The sequence below is a fragment of the Dermacentor andersoni genome, chromosome 3 (genome assembly GCF_023375885.2).
Source record: "Dermacentor andersoni chromosome 3, qqDerAnde1_hic_scaffold, whole genome shotgun sequence".
In the NCBI taxonomy this organism is placed as follows: domain Eukaryota; kingdom Metazoa; phylum Arthropoda; class Arachnida; order Ixodida; family Ixodidae; genus Dermacentor; species Dermacentor andersoni.
Genome location: NC_092816.1, coordinates 95,481,000 through 95,507,195, shown reverse-complemented (window position 1 = coordinate 95,507,195; position 26,196 = coordinate 95,481,000). Strand labels below are relative to the sequence as shown.

Sequence of the window (26,196 nt, the reverse complement as noted above, 5' to 3'; positions counted from 1 at the left end):
TGCGCCAACCGATTCCAACTCTTGGTACCCATTCTGTAACAATAATGGCCCAATGGTTGTCTAACCTGCGCATTACATGACCTGCCCAGCTCCATTTTTTTCTCTTAATGTCAATTAGACTATCGGCTATACCCGTTTGCTCTCTGATACAAATCGCTCTCTTTCTGTCTCGTAACGTTATGCCTAGCATTCTTCGTTCCATCGCTCTTTGCGCGGTTCTTAACTTGTTGTCAAGCTTATTTCTCAGTCTCCAAGTCTCTGTCCCATATGTCAGCACCGGTAAAATGCAGTTACTGTACACCTTCCTTTTCAATGGTAATGGTAAGCATCCAGTCAGGAGCTGACAATGTCTGCGGTATGCGATCCAACCCATTTTAATTCTTGTATGAATTTGCTTCTCATGATCAGGGTTCCCTGTGATTAATTGACCTAGGTAAACGTACTGAATAGAACAATAGAACAATATCGTCGGCAAACCGAAGGTTGCTGAGATATTCGCCGTCGATCCTTACTCCTAATCCTTCCCAGTTTAAAAGCTTGAATACTTCTTCCAAGCACGTAGTGAATAGCATTGGAGAGATTGTGTCTCCATATTTGACCCCTTTCTTTGTAGATATCTTCCTACTTATCTAGCGAAGAATTAAGGTAGCTGTGGAATTTCTGCAGATATTTTCCGGGATATTTACCTAGGCGGTCTGTACTCTCTGATTACGTAATGCCTCTATGACTGCTGGTATGTCTACTGAATCAAACGCATTTTCGTAAAATATGAAAGCCACATAGAGAGGCTGATTATACTCTGCGGATGTCTCGATTGCTTGAATAATGCCATGGATGTGATCCATTGTAGAGTATCCCTTTCTGAAACCAGCCTGTTCGCTTGGTTGGCTGAAGTCCAGTGTTGCCCTTATTCTATTACAAATTATCTTGGTGAATATTCCATATATTACTGGGAGTAAGCTAATGGGCCTATAACTTTTCAATTCTTTAACGTCTCACTTTTTGTGGATTAGTATAATGTTAGCATTCCTCCAATTTTCTGGGACCCTTGCAGTCAATAGACACTTCGTATAGAGAGCCGCCAGTTTTCCAAGCATAATGTCGCCTCCGTCGTTGATTAGATCGGTTGTTATTCCATTTTCTCCGGCCGCTCTTCCCCGTTTCATGTCTTGCAAGGCCCTTATAAAGTCATCGCGAATTATAGGATTAGTTTCTGTATCTTGTTCATTACTGCTTCGAATGGAGGCATTCTGACTCATCTAGGTATTGTACAGGTCAGTATAGAATTCTTCCGCTACTTTTATTATACCTTCGAGATTGCTGATGGTGTTACCGTGCTTATCTTTCAGTGCGTACATCTTGGTTTGTCCTATGCCAAGTTTCCTTCTCACTGATTTCAGGCTGCGTATATTTTTAACGGCTTCTTCACTCTTTCTCACGTTATAATTTGGAATATCCCTTTTTTTTTGCCTTGTTGATAATTTTTGACAGTTCCGCGAATCCTATCTTATATCTTGAGTTGGACACTTTCATTCTTTGTCGTTTCTTTAGTAGGGCCTTTACTTAGAAAAGCTTGCCTGCTGGTTGCCTTGGTGCCTTGCCTCCCACTTCAATTGCTGCCACGGAAGCCTGCTCATTACGGTTCCATTCATTACCTCTATGTCATCGTCATCTCTCTGTTCTAAGGCTGCATATTTGTTTGCAAGTACGAGCCTGAATTGGACTCCTTTTACCCTTACTGCCTCTAGGTTGACCTGTTTCTTCTTGACCAATTTTACTCTTTCTCTCTTCAAATTGAGGTGAATCCTAGCCCTCGCTTAACTATGATCACTGCACTTTACCCTACCTATCTCTTCTGCATCCTGCACTATGCTGAGATCGGCAGAAAGTATGAAATCAATTTCATTTCTTGTTTCATCATTAGGGCTTTTCCAGGTCCACTTTCTATTGCTACGCTTCCTGAAAAAGGTATTCATTATTTGCAGCTTATCTCTTTCTGCGAATTCTATCAGCATCTCTCCTCTAGCGTTCCTAGAATCGACGCCGTAGTTGCCAATTGCTTGTTCACCAGCTTGCTTTTCCCCCACTTTTGCATTGAAGACACCCATTAATGCAGTATACTGAGTTTGCACTTTTCTCATCGCCAATTTAACATCATGATAAAACTGATCTACTTCATCATCATCGTGACTGGATGTTGGAGCGTAGGCTTGTACTACCCTTAATCTATATCTCTTATTTAGTTTGATTACGACTACTGCTACCCCCTCATTAATGCTGTAGAATTCGTCAATGTTGCCCACTATCGTATCCTACCCCGTATTGCTCCTTATCTGGGAGACCTCTAAGCAGAGGACATGGCCGTTAGTTAGCACTGTATAAGCTCAACCAGTTCTTCTAATCTCACTAAGGCCAATGATATCCCAAACAATGTCTGATAGTTCCTCAAAGAGTCCTGCTAAGCTACCCTCACTTGACCGAGTTCAGGTGTTAAAGGTTACCAGGGTCAGTTTCCATGGGCGGCCTGTCCGGGTCCAGAGATTCTTAGTACGAGAAGCGCCGAGCCGCGTATCGTCCGCTTATTCTTGTGTCTGCCTGCCTCTTGCTGTCCGAAACTTGCTGTCCCGGGTAAATACTAAGAGTGGCGAGACGATCCGCGCAGAACAATACACAATAGGTTCTGATAGGTTCAATAGGTTCAATAGGTTCGCGCAAAGCAGACGACCTTGACAGTTCCTAGGTGTCTTTGGCCTTTCTACCGCTAAAGCGAAGAATTTTGTTTATTGAAGATGGAGCGATAATTTCGTTTCTTTTATTATTTACAACATAGCGGTACATAACATCTCGGGTGAAGGCCCTCTGCTTCAAGAATGATTTGTAAGCATATATGCAGTTCAAACGCTCATTGTCGGAAGAAACGGCTGCCAGTTTTTGCCGCCAGACTGGTAAGTGCTGCATGAAGTTCGCTGAACATAGTTTTTTTGTCTCATACAAGAGCACATAATAATCGTTAGTAGGGTGAATTGTGCGTGTTGCTACATATTTGAAAAAGTGGCAGCGTTAAAAAGAAATACACGGACGCAAACAGCACAATAAGGACGAGCGCTCTTCAGAGCACGTCCTTCTCGTCTTGTCTTCGTCCGTGTCTTTCTTTTTGTGCGCTGCCACTTTCTCAAGAGAGAGAGAGAGTGATATAGGAAGGCAGGGATGTTAACCAGTCAATAGTCTGGTTGGCTACCCTACGCTGGGCGAAGGGAGAAGGGGAAGCGAGAAAAGGGAGAGAGAAGGTGTAGATACGTGTAAGGGAATTAAAGGCGCTCGCGCAAATCAAAAGTACTGAGAAAACACAAAAGTGCCGTCACTGCCTTCTGACCCAATGATCGCTCAGGACTCTAGTATTGTCAGTTCACTCAGAGGACGATCATCTAATTTCCTCAATCTGTTGGACAGAGATTGTCTTTGTGCTTGAAATTGAGGACAATGGCACAATAAGTGGAGGACAATGGCACAATAAGTGGTCAATATTCTCCTCGCATCCACAAACATCACATGCAGGACTATCAGCCATTCCAATTAGTGCTGAGTAAGCATTCGTGAAGGCAACTCCAAGCCATGACCGACACAGAAGAGACGCTTCGCGTCGGTGTAGACCGGCGGTGTAGACGTCGCCGCTATCATTGCCGAGTCAGAAGAGTGATTCTGTCTTTGGTCTACCCATATTCGCTACTCCTGGCGGACGATTTCGTGGCCCCATTGCGTATTCTAACACTCACAAAGCCTCTGTTCATATGTTCGTAGGCTCGTAAAATCTGCGCGCTAATTGTAAAAGTGATTGTTACAAGAGAGCTCAATTGTCCTCAAATTCTTTTCCAGATCAGAAACAACTAGAGCTCGCCTTCTTCAATGATGAATAGAAGTGGGGTGGCCAGCGCATTCTGACTGGATGAAATTATCCTGCACATAATTACAGCTATCTAGCGCAAATGAGATCCGCGACCGTTACCACTCAGATAAACACACACACACACAAAAGAGAGAGAGAGAAAGAGATCGAGAGGGGCAGACAGACATACAGACAGACTCGTAACATGATCACAGTTAGAGGAGAAACCCACCAGCTTGAAGACATCGAAACATCGTTGCTACCGAAATTGTACGAAGCTGTGGGCTTTATGACCACCATGACACCCGATTTTCGCTCACGTAAACCTGCGCGCGTACTCGAGCATCTCAGGTGTTTTTCGTGACAAACAGGCGATATATATATTTGCAATGAAACCAGCGTAAACGTTGCCACTATTTTATATCTAACACATGTTTACGCAGGTTTTCACGACACGAACCTCGTCACGCTGACTTTTATTGCATCCTGCATAACATTGCAAATCGAGTCGCGTCGCCGCCTACGCTCACTGTGCCTGTCAATAAGTACAAGGCTGCAAGTGGTCGCTCGTAATTCCTGAGAGCAGTGGCTCGGGAACTGGACCGCGTCCCCTCCTTCGCGCGCCCACTTAGTGCGCGACAGAAGTCAAGCTCTTTTAGACAGGAAGCCACTGACTACTAGGATACTATATACTTCCGCAGCAAGGCGTCTGAAGGATATTTTTTCCAGTTTTATTTCTTGCTTCACTTTTTTTTTTTTTTTTTGCAGCAGAGCAAGTGTGGCGCGCATTCCTTGGCGATAACGTGAGAAACCGTTATATGAGGACGGGCTCACAGTGTGTTATGCGTGATGTGTTACGGACTTGGGAGCACGACGAACGTTAGAAAAGAGCATCAAAGGAGGCGGACTGATTGGAAAAAGATTTGTTGAGAGAAATTTCTCTCTCTTTCCTTATTACTAAATTAAGAAAAAATGAGGAAGATACGCCTTGATACAATCTGGATCGGAGGAGGTGGATCATCACCGCAGGAATGAGGAGAAAACGACGCAGGCGGGCATCTTGACAATGAAAAACGCGAAGAAATGTATTTACGTTATTTGTACAAGGTGGTCACTCGACCGAAGTCCCGAGAGGTTCTGGTCGACACTGGGGCCGGGATCGCCTTGAATTACCGCCTGCGTATAGCCGAGACAATCGGCGGAGAGGTCCATCGTCAAGGAAAGCGGAGGGGCCTCCACAGAAGAGATCGTTCACCTCTCATGATTTCTTGGTCGTCGGAGTCATCTCAGGCAGGGGCTGTTGGTGCGCCCATGGAGTTGCCAGTGCCCGAGTGTTCGCCGCACACTTTTTGGTCTTCTTGTCGATCTGTGACGCCAATGGCCTCCTCCACTTCGTGGCTTTCTTTGTTGCCCGGTTCAGCTCACGGCGTGGCCAGGGCCGCGTCGTGACGTTTTCACGTAGAGGAGGGCAATTAGCTCGACAAGGGAAAGCGAGCTGGAACGTTGCCCGGACTTGCGACGCTGAATTCCAGACTGATCATAACAGCCTCTTTAGAGCCGGTTATCCAGAAAAAAGAATGAGTAATGTGGTTTGGACACTTGGTTCAGCGGCCTGCGTTGTTTATAGGGGAGATGTTGTGTAGCTTGCTGTGGGTGTCGGGCGCGAACCTTTCGTTCTATCGTGTCAATAACAAAAATATATTGTTTTATGTAGTACTTAGTTTGACGGCAACAATAAGCAACGGTTTCTCGATAAACAACGCAAGCCACTAAACAAATATTTTCTGCGTATTTCGTTGAGGTAGCAGCAAGCGCCAAAGATATGTGTACCCAACGCTTGAACGAAACAAAACATGCAGTAAGGCAACCTGTTTCAGATTCAATGGGACAAGCGTCGAGTCCTTAAGTGTATTGATGATGTCATTGTGCCGCCAGTCATGCATCCCTGTCAAAATAGTCTCCGTCTACGAACTTACGAAACGGAAAGGCCGGGAAGACTTATTTCTTTTTTGGCTACACCAATCTCTGGGCTCTTGAGTCGCCTTGAAACCATGCTCTTGAGGTCAATAAAGCTGCATACATTCATCATTTTTCAAAATATTTTGTTCACAGCTTGAATATGCTCGCGATGAACTTTCTGTGGCAACGGAGAGCGAACTACGGGGTCAAAGCACGCAGACGTAAGGCTGCTGCTGGCAAAAAGTGCCACGCTTACATCCGCGTTAGTTTAGGCTTTAAAAGAGAAAGCACAAACGCATTGTTTGCAACAACAAAATAAGACAAAATGCACCGCTGAGTGTTAAATTTGCCTGGTTTCCTTGGCTTTCCTCTTTCCCCGCTTGGGCAAATGCGAAACCGTCGTGCGTGCAAGCTGCGCTTATTCAGTGTCGGTTCCGAGAAACCGAAAGCACTGTCAAACTCTGCCGGACTACTTCGCGCAGTAACACGTGTGCAGAAGTTCCGCCCCTGTAGCTTTCCCTTTAATGCGTCAGCAGGTTGTCCGCGAGTGTAGTTAAAGAACGAAGAGTCGCATGACACGACATGACTTGAACAAGGAGCCGCCGGCACAATCGTAAGATTCATTTATTGGGCTCTTTATGACAGCAGCTGTTCCAGATGGCTCTGGATGGATTTCGGGCCCCTCGAAATGCTGTCACCATGGCAGGAGGTCGAACCCGTGACCTCAGCAACAGAACGTCAAAGCCACTGAGCCGCCGCGACAATTTCTACCATAGGGTGCGAGCATCTCGTATATTCACCTAATAATTAAAATAATGAACAGATCCTGATTCTAATAACTTATCTACAGAGTAAAACGGACATATATTTTAACTATCCCTGTCAAACGTTGCAGAGAACACATGAATAGCACTTACTATTCGGTATTAGAAGTCTGAATAATATAACATGCTGTTGGAGCATGAGATTCGTTTAACTTATTCAGATTTTAAATCAGCAAAGTGTCTTCGATACCTAGCGGTAATCATTCGATACCTAGCGGTAATCTATTATTCACATTCGTTATGTACGCTTGACAATTATTCCGTAAAATTTACCGAACTCGGCACGCTTGATCGAATTTCAAGCGTAAGAGAGCCTCGCATGCTGCCATAGGTTGCGCATCTGCGTTTGATGCGTTTATTATTGCTGCTGTCGCTACGATACTCGTAGCGTAGCTGATCTGTGAGTTACATTCAATGGCACCTGAGTAGACCGAGTAGACGGCGTAGACTTGAATACCATCCCCTCTTTGCATTATCACCCTACCGCTGGCGTGGGCGAAGCACTTCAGTCCTTCAGTAGCGAATTTGTTCCGAACGAACGTAGAAAGAAAAAAAAAAGGCCAATAAAAGAGAAGCGCGCCTAGGATCAAGGCAAGTTTATCTCCTCCGGCGAAGTTCGTCCCCCGAAGCTCACGGCCGGTTTGCGCAATGCGGCGAGTAACAGCAAGAGCAATCTGGCCTTCCGCATCGGCGACCGCGGGAGAACCGTGTTCCGTCAAGGACAGCGAAAGGAGCGCGGCGCGTCTGGCCACTGTGGGGCAAACAAAAACGGGAACCCGTCCCACGCCTGCAGGCATTCTGCATCGCCGCTTCGCCCGACGAGCAGACGACCGGCGGAACAAAGCAGACCGAGGCAGTGTCGTCGTATCGTTCTGCGCCTGGCATACAGCACTATACTCCCCGGCTCTCGAGAACAACGCGAGTACAGTGGTGGTTTGCCTTTGAATGCAAGCAAGCCCTTGCCGCTGCTTTGAAACGAACGACGGCGTGATCGTTGGTGTGCGGGTGTTTCGGTACAGTTAGCGATCTGTTCGCGCTGCGTGGCTAGCAGGGTGCTTTTGGAGTACGGACGCACAGAACAGACGTTTGACGGACGTACGGGTTTACGCGGTTGGAAACAAAAAAGAAAAGAAAAAAAAGGAAAATGAGCGGCCACCTCGGAGACCTGAGCCCAACACAGGAGGCAGCACTGCGAAGCGTAAGTTATTACAGTTCACTTCTTTTTGGATCGTCGCGAGCGAGAGGCTGGTCGGAAGGAACAATTTTCCCGCCAGTTTCACTTAAGAAAGTGCGCTTTCTCTGCTCGAACAGTGACTTGATTCTTGCCCATAACACACGTAAGCGTTTCCTTCAGACAGTGTCGAGAAGTGGTTGTAACCGAAATGAGTGCTTAAAGTCTCCCTCTGGCATTCTCAAAATTATTCCGGAGTCTCCCACCACAGCGTGCCTTCATAATCGTATTCTGGTTTCTGCATGGAAAATTTCAAAATTTAATTTTTAAGGTATTCCTTTTCTCGAGAAAGGGAGGGAGGCGGGGAGACGCACTCGCGCATACGTAGACTGCCTGTGTGTGTATATGTGTGTAGAACAACGCGGGTGTGTGTATGTATTCGCTGATCACCAGAAAAAGTGGGACCGCCTCTTTCCCCCCACCCACCCCTAATCTCCCTGACTTTAAGCCCTGTTCATGCCTCGCAAAACGGAAATTTGCTTTGACGGCCTTTCAAAATATTTCCTTGGGAACAGCAAACTAATTACTTGATTTTAGTTGCAGAAGCATGCAAACTCTTCTGATAATGAGTGTTTGCTTTCAGGAATACTTGACCAATGGCATGAGTTTGTGCGCTTATAATAGTATTTTTATCGCACAGTGCGCATGAACCTTTATTCGCTAACGCGGGTTCACATGGGATGCTTCTTCTGATTAGCTTTATTTTGTGTCTTGTTTGCATCTAGGATTTCGTTTTTCTTGGTTTGTAGACTTACTAGGTTCTTGTGTCTCTGGTATGGCCGAGTGTGTTACATGGTGAGAGGTGCAGCCTCAACTTCTTAACTGTGTCTCGGGATAGCTGGCTCTAATATTGCCTGCCTTCGTGTTTGCTCTACCTTTGTTAAGCAACGAGTGACTGGACGTCCTCCGGCAACACGCAAGGCTAGATGGACTGTCATCGTCGCTTTTGTTGTAAAGCGGTATAACGCGAACGTTGACTACATCTCTCATGGCCATTTTCACGGCACCCAAATTTTGGCGCGCACTCTCCGAAGTCTACACGACACGTATAGGCGACGAAGAGTACTTGAAAAACCCTTTTCCGTCCCGATTGGCCGTTTCAGCTTAAACCGTACTGACCATTCCTGCCGCGAGTTAAGATGGCATTTCAAATGCAGTGGAACGATATTACGCTAACAAAATGCTCTTGGCAGTCGGCGTTTATTCCGGTGGCGTCATCGGCGTTACATCTGCTTCAGCCGCTCGTTGTGGCTTCAAGGGAACGCGCCGCAGTAATTAGAAGGAAATGTATGCGTCACTCACGCGGCGGTTCGAAATGTTCTCGTTTGGTCAGAGACGCGGAAGATCGAAAACGGCCTCGTCTTCAGTCAGGAGACGAGGTCCCTTCTGCTCGAGTTCAGTTGTGACCTCACATTATACTGCACGCAAGCGTGTCGCGCTGTTTTCTTACCGGCAGAAAATGCCTTTTTTTCCAATCGGCATTTGCAATGCGAATACACTGGCCACGACTGTTGGCAAGGCCCCAGGTACTCTTAAGTGCGCGCTGGCCGGATTAATTTCCAAGTCATGAAAGCGGAACGGCGTCGATAGGCTTTGACGTAGTGGAGGTAACAGAGGCTCGAAGAACAGATTAGGCAGATCCCAAGGCAAGGACATGAGCGCAGTTACGCTGGAAATGAATAGAGCGAATTTTGGGGGGCTGAGCGATTACAGCTTGCGCGCGTAATGAGGAGTGCGAAAAATAGGTTCCCGCGTCTTCAGACAGGCCCAGGAATGTTTTTTTTTTTTTTCTTGAGCTTTTGTCGATCGTACCAAGGCAAAAATAGTGTGAGACGTAAAAGATAGAGAAGATACGCGCGTGCTCGTAATATCGACCGTGACATAAAAGAAAGAGTTCGCGACAAGCAATTATTTCGTTCTAATCGATTTCCTCGTGCTACCTCACGGTCCGCCTTGAAGGACATATTCTGAAATGAATGAATTGGCGACAGCTGTATGATTCTTTCTTTAGAAGTACTATTTCGGATGGTGAGGTGTGTCGAAACGGCGTTAGACACTGACAGCCGCTTCACAGCGATAGTCGGTATAGGTTCGCTCTCTTAATAGTTTCGATGTCCGTCTGTGTCCATTGCCGAAATCCCAGAGTGCTCTTACATATTATAAAAAGTAAGTGAGCCATGAGGTTTCTAACTCCAGACTCGAAGACTGTCACTCGAAGATTCTACCGATCAGCCAGTCCACCGATGCTGCAGCAGAGACTCTTGCGCCTAAACAATACTGTCTTACCTCTTGAGCGTTCTGCAATGTGAATGGCCTTACGCCGCGCTCTGTCGCTTATCTATAAACAGGCACCGAGATGAAGCGATGAAGGAATTTGAGCTAAGCCAGTGATAAGAAGCGAAATGTACGATAGGAAAGAGCCCAGAGAGTCCGATAGCGCACTGACGTAAAGTTGTCTTCTCGGAATAAGATTGCTCGCTCGCATCTGCGAACCTTTAGTTCAATCGATACCGCCGGAAACACTGGAATGGAGAACCAGCGCCGGCCGGGAGGCGCTATACGGCCAGTTTGACTGGGCAACTAAAATGCGTTTCCGCCGTCCGGCCGAGAATGGCCGTGAGAATGGCGCGATATCTCGAACGACAACGGACACGCGCCCGTGTCAACTCTTGGTTTAGCCCGACGCGTCCAGTCATGCACTGAATATGTGGTAGTAGTGGGCGTTGTGAGGAGCGAGTGCGTTCTTATGCATTCTGAAATTCTAGCACGCCGTTTCCCAGTCGTGTCAGGAGCTGGACACACGCACGCACTCCCAAGATTAACGGCGAAATTGCTCGGGCGAAATCGCCGCACGTGCTACCGAAAATTGCTTCCTCCGCTCGCTATAGGCTGTGAGTTATGGCGCTGCTGCTGGTGGGCGAAGTTTCAGCGCTGGTTTTCAATACGTGCTTACTGCTCATAACATTTGCAGCGTTGTGAGCGAATCGAAACTGCAACCTTTTTTTTTTTTTTTTGCTTTCAAGTGCAGCGAAGCTGGAATAAACTTCTATTCCAGCACGCGGCACTTTCCTGCCGCGTCAGCCAATCACGGCCACCCACGTTTGTAATGCCTGTCAGCGTCTTTCTCACGAACATTCTGTTTTCGAGGTATGTAGAGGATTGCGATAAATAAGAAGGAATAACGGTGTTCCGGTAGGAGCGGATTGCATAAAAAAAAGAAAGAATAAAGAAAAAATACTGACTGCCGTGCATTGGCTCTGGACTAAATTTGGCCACCTTTCGGTGGCCAAATTTAGTCCAGAGCCCTCCTTTGCAACGCGTCTCGTAAGATCGTGGTTTTGGCGTGTGTAAAGCCCTAGTATTTCATTAATCTCCATCATTCGCGCGTTATGCAACTGTAAACGAAACAGCGTTCGTATAGTGTTATTCTTAAGCGGTAAAAGAGCATATCGAGAAAAACGTCAACTAAAATCCCCTCTACAAGGCACCGAGCTATAGGAAAAAGAAAGACATAAAAGAATACTGTCGCCGTCACATGAGACGACAAAGAACAAAAAATGCGACGTTAAGGAAAATGGAGACCAAAGTAATACAAGACGCAAAGCTGAGTCAATAGAAGTCGCACGCTCAAAGGAAAAAAAGAAACAACCGTATAATTTGCCGCAGAAGGTGCCGGCCGTAATCAGCAATACGTGCAATTTGATTTCGAGAGCCTTTTGCAGTGATTCGTTCCTACAAGAAGTGAATAGCGTAATTGGTCAGTCCGTGTGTTGCTCGAACGCGTGATCTTGCCGAGAAAAATAAAGCCTCACGAAACGACTTTTTTCGTTAGTCTCTTCGTTACTACAAGTTCATAACGCACTCATAACACAAAAAATTGCTTACTCGGATCCTATTCTCCATGGTTTATCGCAAACTTCTGAGGAACATCTTCAGCGTTTACTAGCAAGAGTGTGTCTTGGGGTTCCGCAGGCTACCTCGAGTTCTTTAGTAATTGCTGAAGCTCGTTACCCCCCATTCCCAGTCACACGAACGGTTGAAACATGATGACATATTTATCGCATCTTAGGCCAACACGAGAAGCATCCATTAAACGTCCCGCTCACCGAAATATACAAAAGCAAAATTCACGATGTTGTTCGAGAACATAAAGCATTATTACCAAGATTTGAATTATGCAAAGTGGATGTTAGTTACCCTCCCTGGAGGCTAACATGCCCTAAAATAGAATTATCGGTCGACGGGATTATATCTAGGAGAGACATGTTCATAGTAGCCGCACAGCAACTGGCACTCTTCCAAATTTACTCATTATATCCTCAGTAAAACCATGTTTATACAGATGGTTCGTGTCATAAAAATTCCTCGACTCCAGCATTCGTCGTTACACATTTAGCGCTAGAGCAAACATTTAAATTATCCCGGGAGACATCTTCCACCATGGCAGAACTATTTGCAATCCTGTGTGCCTTGCGTTTCATAACATCAGAAAAACATTCGCAAAAATGGGTTATCTTTAGCGATTCGCAAGCAGCTCTCACATTACTACAGAGCAATAAGAAAAATTCTTTGAACACTTCGCTATTGTATGAGACGCTCAAAGAACTTACAAAAGCAAGCGCAATGAACCACGTAATTGCATTTCAGTGGATACCTGCTCACTGCAATATTCCTGGTAATAATGCAGCGGATGCAGCTGCGAATCGAGCGCACAATAACGCAGAGACAACCAATCTTCCCCTATTGCGTAGTGAAGTCCGTCTGATCCTGAGACAGATTTCTTGTCGCCTCAGCAAAACTACCTGGTTTGACCAGCAAACTAAAAACTCGAAGTTGTACTCTATAGACCCATGTATAAACTAATCAATGCCGGAAACTCTAAGAGACAACAGAAAACTTGAAACATTGGTACACCGACTGCGTCTTGGTACTGCATTTACGAAACACTTCTTGTACAGGATAAAACGTGTCTCTATTCCGCAGTGTTCTTGTGGCCATCCAGACGAAGATGTGAATCATCTTCTTCTAGAGTGCACGAAATACGATCCACAAAGAAGGGTACTGCAAGCAAATTTGTTGATGTTAGACAGAAGACATTTCACTCTAAAAAAGATACTTGGCCCATGGCCAACTGCGGGCCTTCAAAAAAGAGCGCTTCTTGCTCTGAAAAAGTTTTTAGAGGACACCAGCATTTTGGGAAAATATTAGGTATTAGATGATCCGAATAGGCTAAATGAGTAACACAAGCGTTGTCCGTGGTTTGTAATTAGTTTATGTGGTGATCGCAACTTTACGTCATATGTATAATTCTGTTCTGTACTTGCAGTGCATTACATGTGTTGTGTGTTTCGGCTGTACAAAACATCTGACTTTATATATGCGTACGTGGACTGAACTAATGCACAGAACTTTGTGACTGATGTACTGTTGGACTGTATATTTTTTATTCATCGAGTGGTCTACTGAGCGCCATATTTCGGGTTGCTATTCTCCCTTCTTACGCAAATTTGTTTCCTTTGCCAAGTGACAAGGAGTAGCCGGTGCCACCATAAAGGCGCCAACCTCTCCTAACATTCGCTTCAATAAAAAAAAAATCACTGTAGATCCAAAGCTAAAGCATCCTCTTGACACCGTATCTTTTATCCTACGCGTTCGCGAGACGACAAAAAAAAAGAAAGATTGAGGTAGGTTTATTACTAATCGGGAAAATTCGGAAGCAATGACTCGTAGCTAAATATAGTTTCGGGTTGCGAGTAATAAGGTGTCGACCATTGGCGACCTACGCCGGTGTATAGGCTTTCAATCTGTGATATCCTAACTGACGACCTCGTCGTCTCGCTCTTCGCGTGCCTTTGGCCTTGAGCAGGATGTCTGCGTACGCATCTTCCCGAAGAAGCAGGTTTCCAGGTATCGCTGGGTATCGGCTACTTATAGAACTGTTTATGAAAACACACATACACTTGACAGGAAAGGGAAAGCGCGAGGGGCAGGCTGGTACAAAATTGGAAGCAAACACGTTAGACACGCTGAGTCAGTACTGCTGACGATGCCATGGGCGCTTTTCGGTAGAAGCCTCGCTTTCGCTCACAGGGAATGCCGGGGCACAACTGTCTCTGCATTAGTCCGAAAGACCACCTGCGTGCCAGATGAGACTGCTTTACCAAAGCGTATCGTCGCGCACTTTTGTAACAGAGTAAGCATTTTAACTAGCATACCGTAGACTGCAGTGGCGTAGCCAGGAAGGGTTTTATTTTTTTTTCTCTGGAAGGCAGGGCGGGGAGGGGGGGGGGGGCGGGGGGGAGCATAGCAGGCGGCATTGTGACACAACAGAATTTTCGAGGTGGCCACGTGCCCGGTGGGCCCCTCCCTGGCTACACCCCCGGTAGGCAGTATACTATGTTTGGGAGGGTTGCGTTCAGCCTGCTCGCAAACTATTTATCTCTTACAAGGGCGTTCACATAGTGGTCGTTGTGGCTGTTGTTTAATTGTTAATGAATGGAACATTATGCCAAACGAGAGCAGCGTATACCAAAACACGTACATAAAAAAAAATTAAGGCTCCAGTTATCCCATTTAATAAGCCCACACACACCGCAAACACGAAAATATCTTCATAACCCTAGTCATTGGGCTAGTTCGTGTGTGCTTCTTACAACGAAAACGACGCAACACACCAAGAAAGAGACAGGCGAAAGGAAAGGGCGTCATTTCGGTCTCTCTATTTTCGTCGTTGCAAGACGAAAATGCCTGCAAGATGTACGAGAAAAAAGAAACGTAAATGTAAGCACGACAGTCAAAATGCGTAAGCAGAGCATGTGAATAATTAAAAACTGGCAGTAAAGGAGGAGGCGTTGGAAGAACGGGCAACTGCTGTGAGTGCGCCTCGACGTTGAAGCGTCGATGCGGTGAGGTGCCCCGATTTCAAAGATGTTGTCGCTTTCGCGTTTTTCATGTGATTGTGTCTCCGTGGAAAGACGGGCGCAGGCTCTCGCTAACCCGAGCGATCGCTCTCGCGGCAATACTTTCACTGCTGTGTGACTTTGCATTTGGCGCGACGGATCTCACGAGTGATGGGCATCCTGCCAATTCACTCGAAAAGAATACGCGATGTCAAGATAACGTGGAGGTTTTTTTTTTTTTTTTCTCTTGTCTGATCCACATCTCTAGCTTAGTGAATCAATGAGCTATAAAAAGTGATATAAAAGCGATATCCGCGGAATAGATAGATCGAGGATATCGCCCAGAAGGGGTAAGGCTTAAGAGCAGACACTTCGCGATGTTGTTTGGAGGGCCTCACGGGGAAGGGTAAAAGTGATGCCAGCGATGAGAGAAAAAGACGAAAAAAAAAAAAAAAAAACAGTGCTGCGCCCGCAAGGAGAGAGAGAGAAACGAGGTGGGAAAGGCAAGAAAGTTAACCGGAAGAGATTCCGGTTCGCTACCCTGCACTGGGGGTAGGGTAGGGGTAAACAAAAAATGGAAAGAATAGCGGGATGGGTAAAGCAAAGGCACGAAAAAAATAGATCTGCATACGCACGGTAAATGTGTACAATATAGCATAGATATGAAAGGGAAGCCAATTTATGGCACTTTTCACTCGTCGGTGAATTTGCTTCGTCCAAGGAGGCTGTGCTTTCAAAGAGGCGCTGCAGGTTCAGTGAATTTGCCGTATCTCCTGCGGCATGTGGGTAAATCACGGAAGTGCCTGAAACGTCGCTCTGCTAACGCGGCCGCTAATGTTGCTGGACGCGTTCTCAGACGAGAGCGCCACGAAGTAATATAACACAAGGGACGCGCATTCAGAAATCTTGCGCAATACTCGAGGGAGAGAGCTTTCTTTTTCTTTTCATTATTTTGTCTTTCTTCCTGTCTGACTGTTTTTTTTGTTTTTTTTTTACATAAACGTTCATTATTTCAGTGTGCCACTTACGCGTTCTTGTTGGATGACTACTGCTTCGCGCGAGTTCTCAAGTGATCAAGGGCAAACGAAATAAAAAAAAAGTGGCCCTAATTTTCTTCTAGGCGGGGCTTACTTGCTGTTGGGAACAAAGAAATTGCATGAAAATGCGTATAATACGTATTCTCTCTTGATGGGAGGGCGTAGTGCATGCAGGCAGAAAGGGGCCCGGTGCCGGCGACCTTGTTTACCCGACGGCTGCAGCAATCCTGTGACTGCGTAACAACTGTGTGTGCGGAATTCACCGCGAACAACTGTCACTCTTCGCTTTTATTTTTTTCTTTTATGCATATAACTATACTCTCACGCGGCGCTCAGTAGGGGACCACTGGATAGGTAGGGCGGCGTATTGAGGGGAGTGAATCGAGGCGAAAACGTCCGCATGTACCGCACGACCGCAATCGATACAACAATAACACTTGTTGCTTGGCTACACGGTTCATAATGCATAGGAAGAAGACAGTGCGCAAAACAGACAAGGACAAGAGGGCACACTACTGTCGGTTTTCTCGTAAATGCGACAGCGAGCTACCGCTGGTTGCATCGATAAAGGAAGCGCTTGTCTCGGTTGATCAATCGTGTTCGACCGCCGCCCGCGTTCCATATAGAAGCTGTGTACTTACTACGTATATTTTTCTTAAATGTCGCTGAGTTTGATCGAATACGGCAGGGGGACATGCTATCACTGGAGTTGAAGCTCTGACATCTGGCATTTTCCGTAGGGCAGGTGAATGGAAAAAGAAACGCGTTGTGTAGAAGAGACTCCCAGAATTGTTAGAGTAAGCACATGCTGTGGGTAAACGGCGACTGGCCGAACGTTTACCATATCGAAGGTTGTTGCTTACTAAGTGAGGCAAGTATTGTAAAACATGTCATCGAAGGGCCGGCTATCCAACAGGCCTAGAAATGAACCCCGCGGACTAAGAAATGTGACGATAAAAAAATAGACAAGCGAAAGAATAGGCGCAAACGAAAATATCTCGGCAATATAAAATGCCGTATTAAATCGAGCGCAGCCTGTCGTGATACATTCCATGAAGGATCATAGAGCATGCTGTATCGGCAACACGGGGGTGGTCCAGTGAGAGTGCACGTTGCCAGAACGTCTGTGCAAGCACCACACGAAGAACAAGACATGAGATAACCTTGCTATCGGGGCACAGGGAAGGGCATCAATACCGATGCATGTTACCAAGTTTACCAAGTAAGAGCACTTTCCTATGAAAACAGTCAAGCTTGAAAAAAAGAAAAGTGTGCGGATGTATAGACCACCAATTGTATAAAACGTGATTGCGACTGATACAGAAACTCGACCTTCAGTTTTTTTTTATTTATGATGTTATGTCGAAACGATTGTCGTGAGTGTCTTGAGTCTTCTAGGTGACGTCAACGTACGCTTAGACCGGTAACGGAAAGCGAATTTCACAGAACGGACGCACCTTACATGGGCTGCAGGCTTAAGAGACCGTTTATAGTGTCCATGTGCATCCTCCCTCACGCACTCGGTGCTCACTCTCTCCCTTTTTTCCTCTTTCTATTTCCCTTTCCCCTACCGCCAGTGTAGGGTACCAAACCGGGTGCTCGTCTGGTTGACCTCCCTGCCTTTCCTGTCCTTGCTCTCTCTCTGTCGGCTCAACTAGTATAAACGATGTTCTTGAAGTCAAACTTGTGTGTGTGTGTGTATATATATATATATATATATATTGAAATACTGCCACCTGTGTTGACGAAGACGCTACACGTCACTACTACAAACTGCGACGAACGTGAAATATATGACGTAAGCAACGGCCGCTGCACATTCCACAAGCAAAGACATGTACTTAGAAAAAAATTACGGTGTTTTAAGTGGCCATATCCACGATCCAATCACGAGGCATGCCGTACAGTGGAGGAGGAGGAGGAACAAACGTTTATTTTTGAAGTGGTATCCCGGGGCAAGCGCCGATTCTACTATGGATGGGAGGTCTCCTCATTCCAGGAACCCTCTGGCCTTCACTGCCTCCTTGGCCCTGGCGACGAGGTGTTGTTGTTGTTGTTCCAGGTCCTCGGAGACGATCTTGGCCTTCCACGTTTCGATGAGGTCTTCGCTTTCTTGTCTGGCGTTACAGTCTTTCGCTGAGGACGATGCGTCTGTGTCTAGACGTCTAGTGGAGGACACCGAAATAATTTCGGCCACCTGTTGTTTTAACCCACCGTGGTTGCTCAGTGGCTATGGTGTTGGGCTGCTGTGCACGAGATCACGGATCGAATCCCGGCCACGGCAGCCGCATTTCGATAGGGGCGAAATGCGAAAACACCCGTGTACTTAGATTTAGGTGCACGTTAAAGAACCCCAGGTGGTCGAAATTTCCGGAGTCCTCCACTAGGGCGTGCCTCATAATCATAAAGTGGTTTCGGCACGTAAAACCCCATAATTTAATTTCAATTAACCTGTTGTTTTCAAACGTGCCCCTACATCTAAGTACACGAGCTTTTTGAACGCGGTCGCCGCCGCCGGGATCGAATATACGACCTTCAGCTCAGTATAGCGCAACACCATATATGGCCTCTGCGCTTCTGCGGTGGGTAGAAGTGGTGGAAAGAGAAAGCCCTGTTTAGCCCATATGCCTCTCGGTAAGATTTTTCTCTAAGAAAACTCGAATTGAAATGACTTCCCTGACTAACAGTCATGGCTGCTTTCACCTATATTTTTCTGTTCTTCTGCCGTGTTAGGTCAATTTTTTACTGCCTTCTTATACAAACGAACAGAAAAAAAAAAGAAAAGCTATAAACGTCTGCCGTATTTCAAAAGCGCCGTCACAGATGCACACGTGCATGCAGTGTGGGATTCCTCGAGGCGGGTGCCTCGAGAAGCTTGCATTTGGTTATTCCTAAGGAGCCTGCGGTTTCTCCATTTCCCAAGGAAAGAGCTTTGCACGCTTATCGCCCGTTCTCGGATGTCCACGCGAAATGAGCCTCTGCATGCATGGCGAAAGAGCCAAGTCTAAGACTGGAGTTTCCTGTTTCGCCAGTGCAGACGCACTGCGCGTAAGGAAATTCGATGCGCGGAGCAACGGAACGGAGAGCGCAGAGAAGCTCACAAAGAGAAAGCGGTAACAGATAAAATAACGCCGAAGCACGAATGCCATAGGAAAAACGCACGATGTACGAGGGCACCCCGGACACGTGTGCCGTTTGTCATCACGTGACCGCTTTATGCGGGTTGCGCTTTCGCTGCCGGTTGGTGACATAACTTGCACGAAAACGTGCTGCTCGCACATTTCTTGCATAGCTACGAATAAACTAACAAACTTGCGTCAGTTAAATTCATGGTCGGAAGCGGGGGGAAGTCGAGCACCGTGAAACAATCGCTTTTGTCCTCGAAGAGTGCTTGGCACATCGCTAGTGACCAAAGTTGGCGTCCAAGAGGTTCGTTGAAGAGCGGCACATATCCAGTATTACGTACTCAGTGACCCAAGTTATTCCTATGGTTGGTCTTCTCAGCCCACTTTCTTCTGTACGGCAGCCCGATACTTTCTACACGTTAGACCGTATACTGCTCAGTGACCCATGTTGGCGTGAAAGGGGTTAGGCGGGAACAAGCAGGCTGACATGCGTACCCAAAATTGGGTCAAGTTACCAAAGAATGCTCCTCGCATTGAAACCATTATGCGTCGCAACACCCACTTCCCATAATCCAACGTGTTATACGAGAACATACGGGTTTTCATATAGGATACTAAACGTTTCGTATGAGGTTATCGGAGATGGGGCATCTGGGTTTTTTTCGATCGGTTACGCCAGAATAAATACAGAAATTAGTAAAATTGCATAATTTCTGGGGGCTTTCTATGCAAAATTCTATGCAAATTCATTGCGTACGTTTCAAAGCTAGCAGTCGCTCATATATTAATAATTTTAATTTTACTAATTTGCTAAGTGTTGCGCTTTTCTCCCTCCTTACCTCGTGTCGACGGGAACCTAGCTGTCGCTACTCTCCGCCTCCCTTCCGTTGTCCGGCTTATGACTCCCTCCTCCTGTGTTTTTCCTCTATCTTCGTTTTCTTTTTTTTCACTTACCTACTTGCCCTACATATATACATGGGACTCCGCCTTCCTTTTTCCCTCTATCATTGCCAATAAGGTAGCTGTAAATCTGCCAAAGGGCGGAGAAAGAAGTCAATCACTGTCACAACTGTCTCTTTCGGTTTAATGTATCTGAGAACGACCGGGCACCCGGTCTGCTGTCTTCACTCTCAGTGCCGAACTGCCATTTTCTTGTAAGCTCTGATGAAGGTTGGTCCACGGGTCTAAACTGTTGAAATTAAATACTTGTCCTGTTTACCTTGTAGCATCGCTGAATTTCTTTACATTTGAAACGTAGCCTGAAAAATTTATCTTTATATATATATATATTGAACAAACATATATCGAACAAATAGTCCCATGCCAAGTCTTTCGCTCGGCTAACCTCTCTTCTTATCATTAAGCTTTCTCCCACAATAGCACGCGCATATCGTCGGACCTACTGGTTGGCATATGTAGCTTTTCGATACGTTCATAGAACATGCAAGTTGTTTGCACGATGGGTACGCCACGCGGTTAGAATAACGTGGCGGTGCGCGTTCAAAAAAGCGATTGTTCGTGGCTAGCGGCCTGGAAAAAAAAAGCGACAGCACCAACTTTCTGAGAAAGTACTTCAGCGCGGAACGTAAAGAAACAAAACAAATGCAACATATCATATCATTCTGTCCCCTACTATCAGACAAAGAGAGGAACCCGAAAGGAACTACGTTGTCGCTAACTATCCTAACTGTCGCCGTTGTATTCAAGCGTTTAATCTATGGCATTAACGAGCGCATTAAAACCTTGACTTCTTTAAATAGAACTGCGAGCTGGGCAGTCTTACATCCTTCGAGCGTATGTTGTTCTATTCACGTTTACCGCTTGCTCGACCGCGTCCATGTCTGTCGCAGAAAGACAGTCCGGGAAAAAAACAAAACCTGTTCGTTTCATGCTTGGCGTCGCGAAGGGTGTGGAAAACTTCGAAGCGATGCTTTCTGTATACGATGTCTCGTCTCATTGCGGTGATTTTCTTCACGGATTCGGGTGAACGCCAGCCCCCGCTCACGCGAGGCTTAGTTCTCCTGCACCGTCGTTGTCGTGAGACGAGAAAAACAAATTTGCGGCCCTCCTCCTCCCCGTAGCTCGTAACACTCCGCAGTCAACGAAGGTGTCACGAAAATGTCAAGGTCAGGATTGAGTGAGCACGAGACACGAAAAGAACGCCGTTTTCCTGTTATCTGTCTCCTCGTCTTAGGCGAAAGCATTAGTAGACTTTGGAAGCAAAAGGCAGGGGGCTGCGGCATCACGACAACACTCCCTTTCTTTCTTTCCATCTTTCTTTCCTTCTTTCTTTATTTCTCATTTTTTTTTGTTAAAGTATACTATTAAATAGTGGTTTCTTTTTTGAGATGTCAGACACTCTTCTGCTTTAACGGTTGACAATGAGGAAGGAAGTACTCAGCGAAGAATAAACGACGAGCGGCATTCAAAACGTGTTTAAGGAGGAACTCGCGCAGACACTTCGCGAACGCATACGTTCCCAAAAGAAGCCGCGAAGCAGTTGCTGCGTCATAACGTAAGTTCAGGTCAGCAACTGAAAGCAAATGAAAGACGTGGTCAGCAAAAGTCGAACATCTTCACAAATGACATTTCAGTGAACGAGAGGTTAGATAACTGTTTGTGAGGGTGCTGTACAGCTATCTTTGAAGTAACGCACTAATTCCTTGTAGTACGGACTGAACTTGAACTCGACTGTTGTTTGAGCCTCCTATCATTCGTGTTGTTACGTGGGGGACGCTTGTGTCATCGAGGTTAAAGGCTTCGAATCGTGTACAGCGCTCATGTAGTGGCGCGGACGGGTGTTAGATACCGAATGAACTCTCCGTTGCGACATCCTCATCTTTAGTATCGTTTTGTTTATTATTGCGATATCAATTATATGGACACTCCAGGCGAGTTTTTGTCGTCGTCGTCGCCGTGTGGTACCGTATATATTTAGGTGTACGTATGCCATGCTACATGGCATGGGGTTTATGCGGGTTATACTGCCACACCATTCTGTCACTAAAGTCGCTCGTACCAAGTATTAGAACGACAGAAAACTGAGCTAGTTGGGCAAGGAGGTAAGGCAGTACGTACTGCTTGACTCCAGTACTGACTCCACTCCTTGACTCCAGTACGTATTGCTTGACAACCTGTACGGACTGCTTGACTCGAATAACGCTTACACGCTACTCGTCGCACTACCACCACATGAGAAATGAACATAAAGGAAAATATTTCTGGAATCATGGGCTCTCCGTATAGCTACGAATGGGGCAGACGTAAATGTGCATGCTTGATCCGCTATTTGTTCCCCATTTGTATGTGAAAGCTGTTTAAGAACGGAGAAATTGCTAGTAGGTCTGAATTACTCGTAGAAATTAAGTACAAGATGGAAAAAAAAAAAACTTCCAGAACGAGAGGCAATACTTCACGTCGCTAAATGTTTCACATCAGCCAAAAATCGCCCGGTAACATTTTCTACTGGCGTCGATGTTGACGGTCAGTGCTGATTTCTTAACACATGCGCACGGGATTAGCTCGCGTAAGGGTTTGACCGCGTAGTCGTACGATGCGATGGAGCGTTCCGCTACCGCAATGAGCAGCCCCGAAGGGCCGGCACTTACCGACGAAGTGCATGGTAACGTATCGAGTATCGCGATATGTCAAAACAGCCGATCGTCCGCGACAGTCGCAACAACAAAAGAAAGATAAAGATGAAGATTTCGTTGGCGTTCTGCCTCTCGAAAGTGCACACTTGTTACCCTGTACGCATGACAAGTTTATTATTAGGCGCGCTTGTCTCGGGCCGCGCACAGGGTGAAGTACGATTCTGCGTCGTCGCATGGCGCCACGCACGGGAGGAAAGTCGCGAGTATTGACGAAAGGCTAGCTTAAGCGCAAGGACGGCGAAGTAAAGACTTCTCTCAACAAAGGAGTCGAGCCCACTTAATATTTTCTTTTTTTTTTTTTTTTTTTTGGGGGGGGGGGGGGGTATTACGGTCCTCGCTGCTCGTCAAATGCATGCGTAAGGGGTGAAACGTATCTAATGGTCTTCGGAAGCTGGCACGCGCCGAGAGAATCCGGCAACACTTTCTGACGCAAGAATATTTCCGTGCCCCAAGGCCACACGTGCTGCTATACGTAATCCCTTCCCTCGTTTTCTTTGTTCTTCCTTTTTTAAGGAAAACTTTTCTTTGCGAACCTCGCCGAATAGGCCAACCAATCACAGTGGCGGGCGCGCCACTGGGTTTCTTGCAGCACTACCAGATGGCGCTCGCTTCCGCATCAAGCGGAACGTCAAGCGGAAAGTCAGAAAGGCTGAAATAATCCCATGGGTGGCAGCAATGGAAAGGAAACCTGCCATGAGTAACTACTTAATAGGAAAAAAAAAATCAGGAAAGAAAAGAACTTATGATAACTCAAAGGGAAAAGCTCAGTACTTTTCGCAGGGAGATCACCCGTGTACTTAGATTCCCGAAAACACCCGTGTAATTAGATTTAGGTGCACGTTAAAGAACCCCAGGTGGTTGAAATTTCCGGAGTCCTCCACTACGGCGTGCCTCATAATCAGAAAGTGGTTTTGGCACGTAAAACCCCATAATTTAATTTTTTTTTAATAGTAAACGCTTCTTGCAGATATAACGGGTTCGAATTGCACTGCGTACGTATGTGCATGCTGCCTCTATAACAATGCTGTGTTCAAGGCGTCCGTCGTACTCACTAGTAGTCAGCAACTCCGCTTAACGAAAGGCTCGGTATAATTTGTGTATGTGTGCATGTGCGTGCGTATGTGTGCGTGCGGGTGTGCACTCGTGTTTCGACTATTTATGCCCTCACACACAGATTCGCTGTATATAGATTCCGACTTGTTGGATCTGCTGCATTTTTTCTCTCTATTTCTCAATCATTACTATATGCCGCAAAAGCATACGCAAGCCTCTCTCTCTCCCTCTCTCTCTACCTCTCTCTCTCTCTTAAATAAGTTCTGTATTCCGCAAACACTGTGGATAGGTTCCCAGAGCCAATGTCTCAAAGATTTGTTAAGCAACTGACTTCATCGCTGGCGCACGTTTAATTTGCTGAGGAAGATGTCAAGAATAAAAGAATATATTAACCGTAGTGAAATTCTCAAGTGCCGACCGAAGCGGCGAATAGTAGGCTGGACGACGGCGACGTTCGAGACGACCACCGACCACTACGATAAGAGAGACGGCGACGACATCGAAGGGCGATCGCGCAGGACTCAGCTCTACTTACCCTCCCGACACTTTCGACTTCTCTCCCTGTCATCCGGTATTGTACGAATAAATTGAGTCTAGCTGTTTAACGTAGCATAATGTTGATACACGTTTACAATATGCTCATTTAGCCTAAACTACAGCTTTAATGACTTCAATATGTCCACTTGAATCAGTTTTAATAGGATGTTTTCGCATCGTCGAGAGTGTTAGCCAACACCGCACTAGAACGCAGCGTCTGTGGATCTGTAAACTGAAGCAGCAACATATTCTATTACCCATGCTTGTGTCACGGATCCTACCAAATGTTGCAGAATCACTTACTTGAATATTGTGTTGCCGGCATGAAGCCCAGTGTTGCATCCCGTTTATGTTTTCGATACATAGCATTGATGGTCCCGCCAGCATTTGGCGACCTTGTCTTGATCGAGCTCTTAAAGGGCTCCTCACATGTCTGGCCGCTTCGAACTGACAAGCACAGTGCATGCTATTCACGCTAACGATCGCGCCTGCAAAGCATCACACCGCTACGCGCCGCGGAAAGAGCTGAAAATGCAAACCGAGCGCACCGCTCACTTCTCCTCGCGGGCTCCGCGCTCCAAGGCCGGAGAGTCAACGTACATCGCGCAAATGCGCCTACGTACATGGCAGTGTTGCATGACGTCACTCACAGGGACACGTGACTTCAGGAATTATTCGAGGCAACATCAGTTATTGGTTTCATCTGTTGATAGGCAAGGGTTGAATTTCAGAGCAAGAATGAAACATTCAGATCGAATGTTCGCGTGTTCTTTGTTTTACTTCGTACTGTATAGCAAGAGAAAGGTCATTTCCGTTTCGTCTGCTTGTTCCGGTGTCGTGCAGTCGCGCGCGCAGAGAGAGCGACACTGTCATTCTCTACCGTGTTCGAGCGCGTGATCATGCCCTATGAACCGCTTGTGTCTGCCTCGGTGTTCGTGTGGCACTGACTTGTGCCGCTAGTCAGGTGATCTCGTGCACAGCGCGCAACGTCGTGCGCAGCGCGAAACGACACAAACGCTACAGCTCGACCGTGGGATCGACAGCGGAAGGGCGCCGCACAGCGAAAAAAAGAAAGCGAGAAAATAAAAAGAAAGAGAAATAGAAGGCGGAGCCCGTGTCGTAGTGTCATATGATCCTCTAGCTTTGGCATGGGAGAAGGCAGGGAAGGAACTTCACTTGCGGAGGCTAGACGGGGGCAACTGGAAAGAGTGTCTATGTTGGCGGTGAAGCTCGCCTCCTGAAATCGTGGGTTCGTGGCACTGAAATATCTCTGGTATTAACAAACCAATTAAAAAAAGAATTCTTGCGGTAGAAGGCTCCCTATGGAGGGCATGTGACAGCTTCCAGCGTATAACCAATATTTGCTATCAGGCCTGGTGAGGGGCAATTTAATGGTTACATTCACGTTGGCCTCCTGCTTAAGAACGGCGTAAAAAATATTAGATCTATCATTATATGTTATTTAAGCTGGTGTAATTTAACCCAGAAAATCGACGCGAAAACAAAGGGGTGCTAGCTTAATCTGTAAAGCACCGCAGGCGTAATACACAGGTTCTGGGTTCGGCTGCCACTGGCCACTAGTTGTCTTTCGACCACTTTCGTTTCCCTTTCCCGCAATATTTCTGCTCCGTTTTTGCCAAATTTTTATTTCTGCACCGATTTCAAGGCACGTAGAGCCAGCCACAACAGTTTACTCAACACTAAATCTGAGAAAAAAAAAAGCTGAATATGCGCCCAGCCTCACTACGCAGCCTACTATTGGCATTTACAGCCTCTACCAATATATGTGAACGAAATTGTGCTATTTTCTTTTGCTGAATATTGTTACAGGCTGCTTGGAAGTCAAACGTTTTCTCAGATCCCGCAGTCCGTAAACTTTTGCGGCTGACGGTACGTTAGCAACGCCAGACCGAACATTACGTTTTCACGGATTTTATCCTATGTCCTGTGAGCTAACCAGCGAGCCTTCTTTCCACGGGCGACGCCTAAGTCAGT

The 26,196-nt window shown here is 46.4% G+C and overlaps 1 protein-coding gene across 1 annotated transcript in view; it reads left to right on the top strand.

The window, feature by feature from the left end:
• Positions 1 to 7,343: 7,343 nt before the first annotated feature.
• LOC126541972 (SEC14-like protein 2) overlaps positions 7,344 to 26,196 on the top strand; it is a 72,240-nt gene continuing 53,387 nt past the window's right edge. Inside the window, exon 1 of the mRNA XM_050188945.3 lies at positions 7,344 to 7,864. Within this exon, the coding sequence (XP_050044902.1) occupies positions 7,811 to 7,864 (54 nt within the window). The 5' untranslated portion in view covers positions 7,344 to 7,810. The remainder of the gene's footprint in view (positions 7,865 to 26,196) is intronic.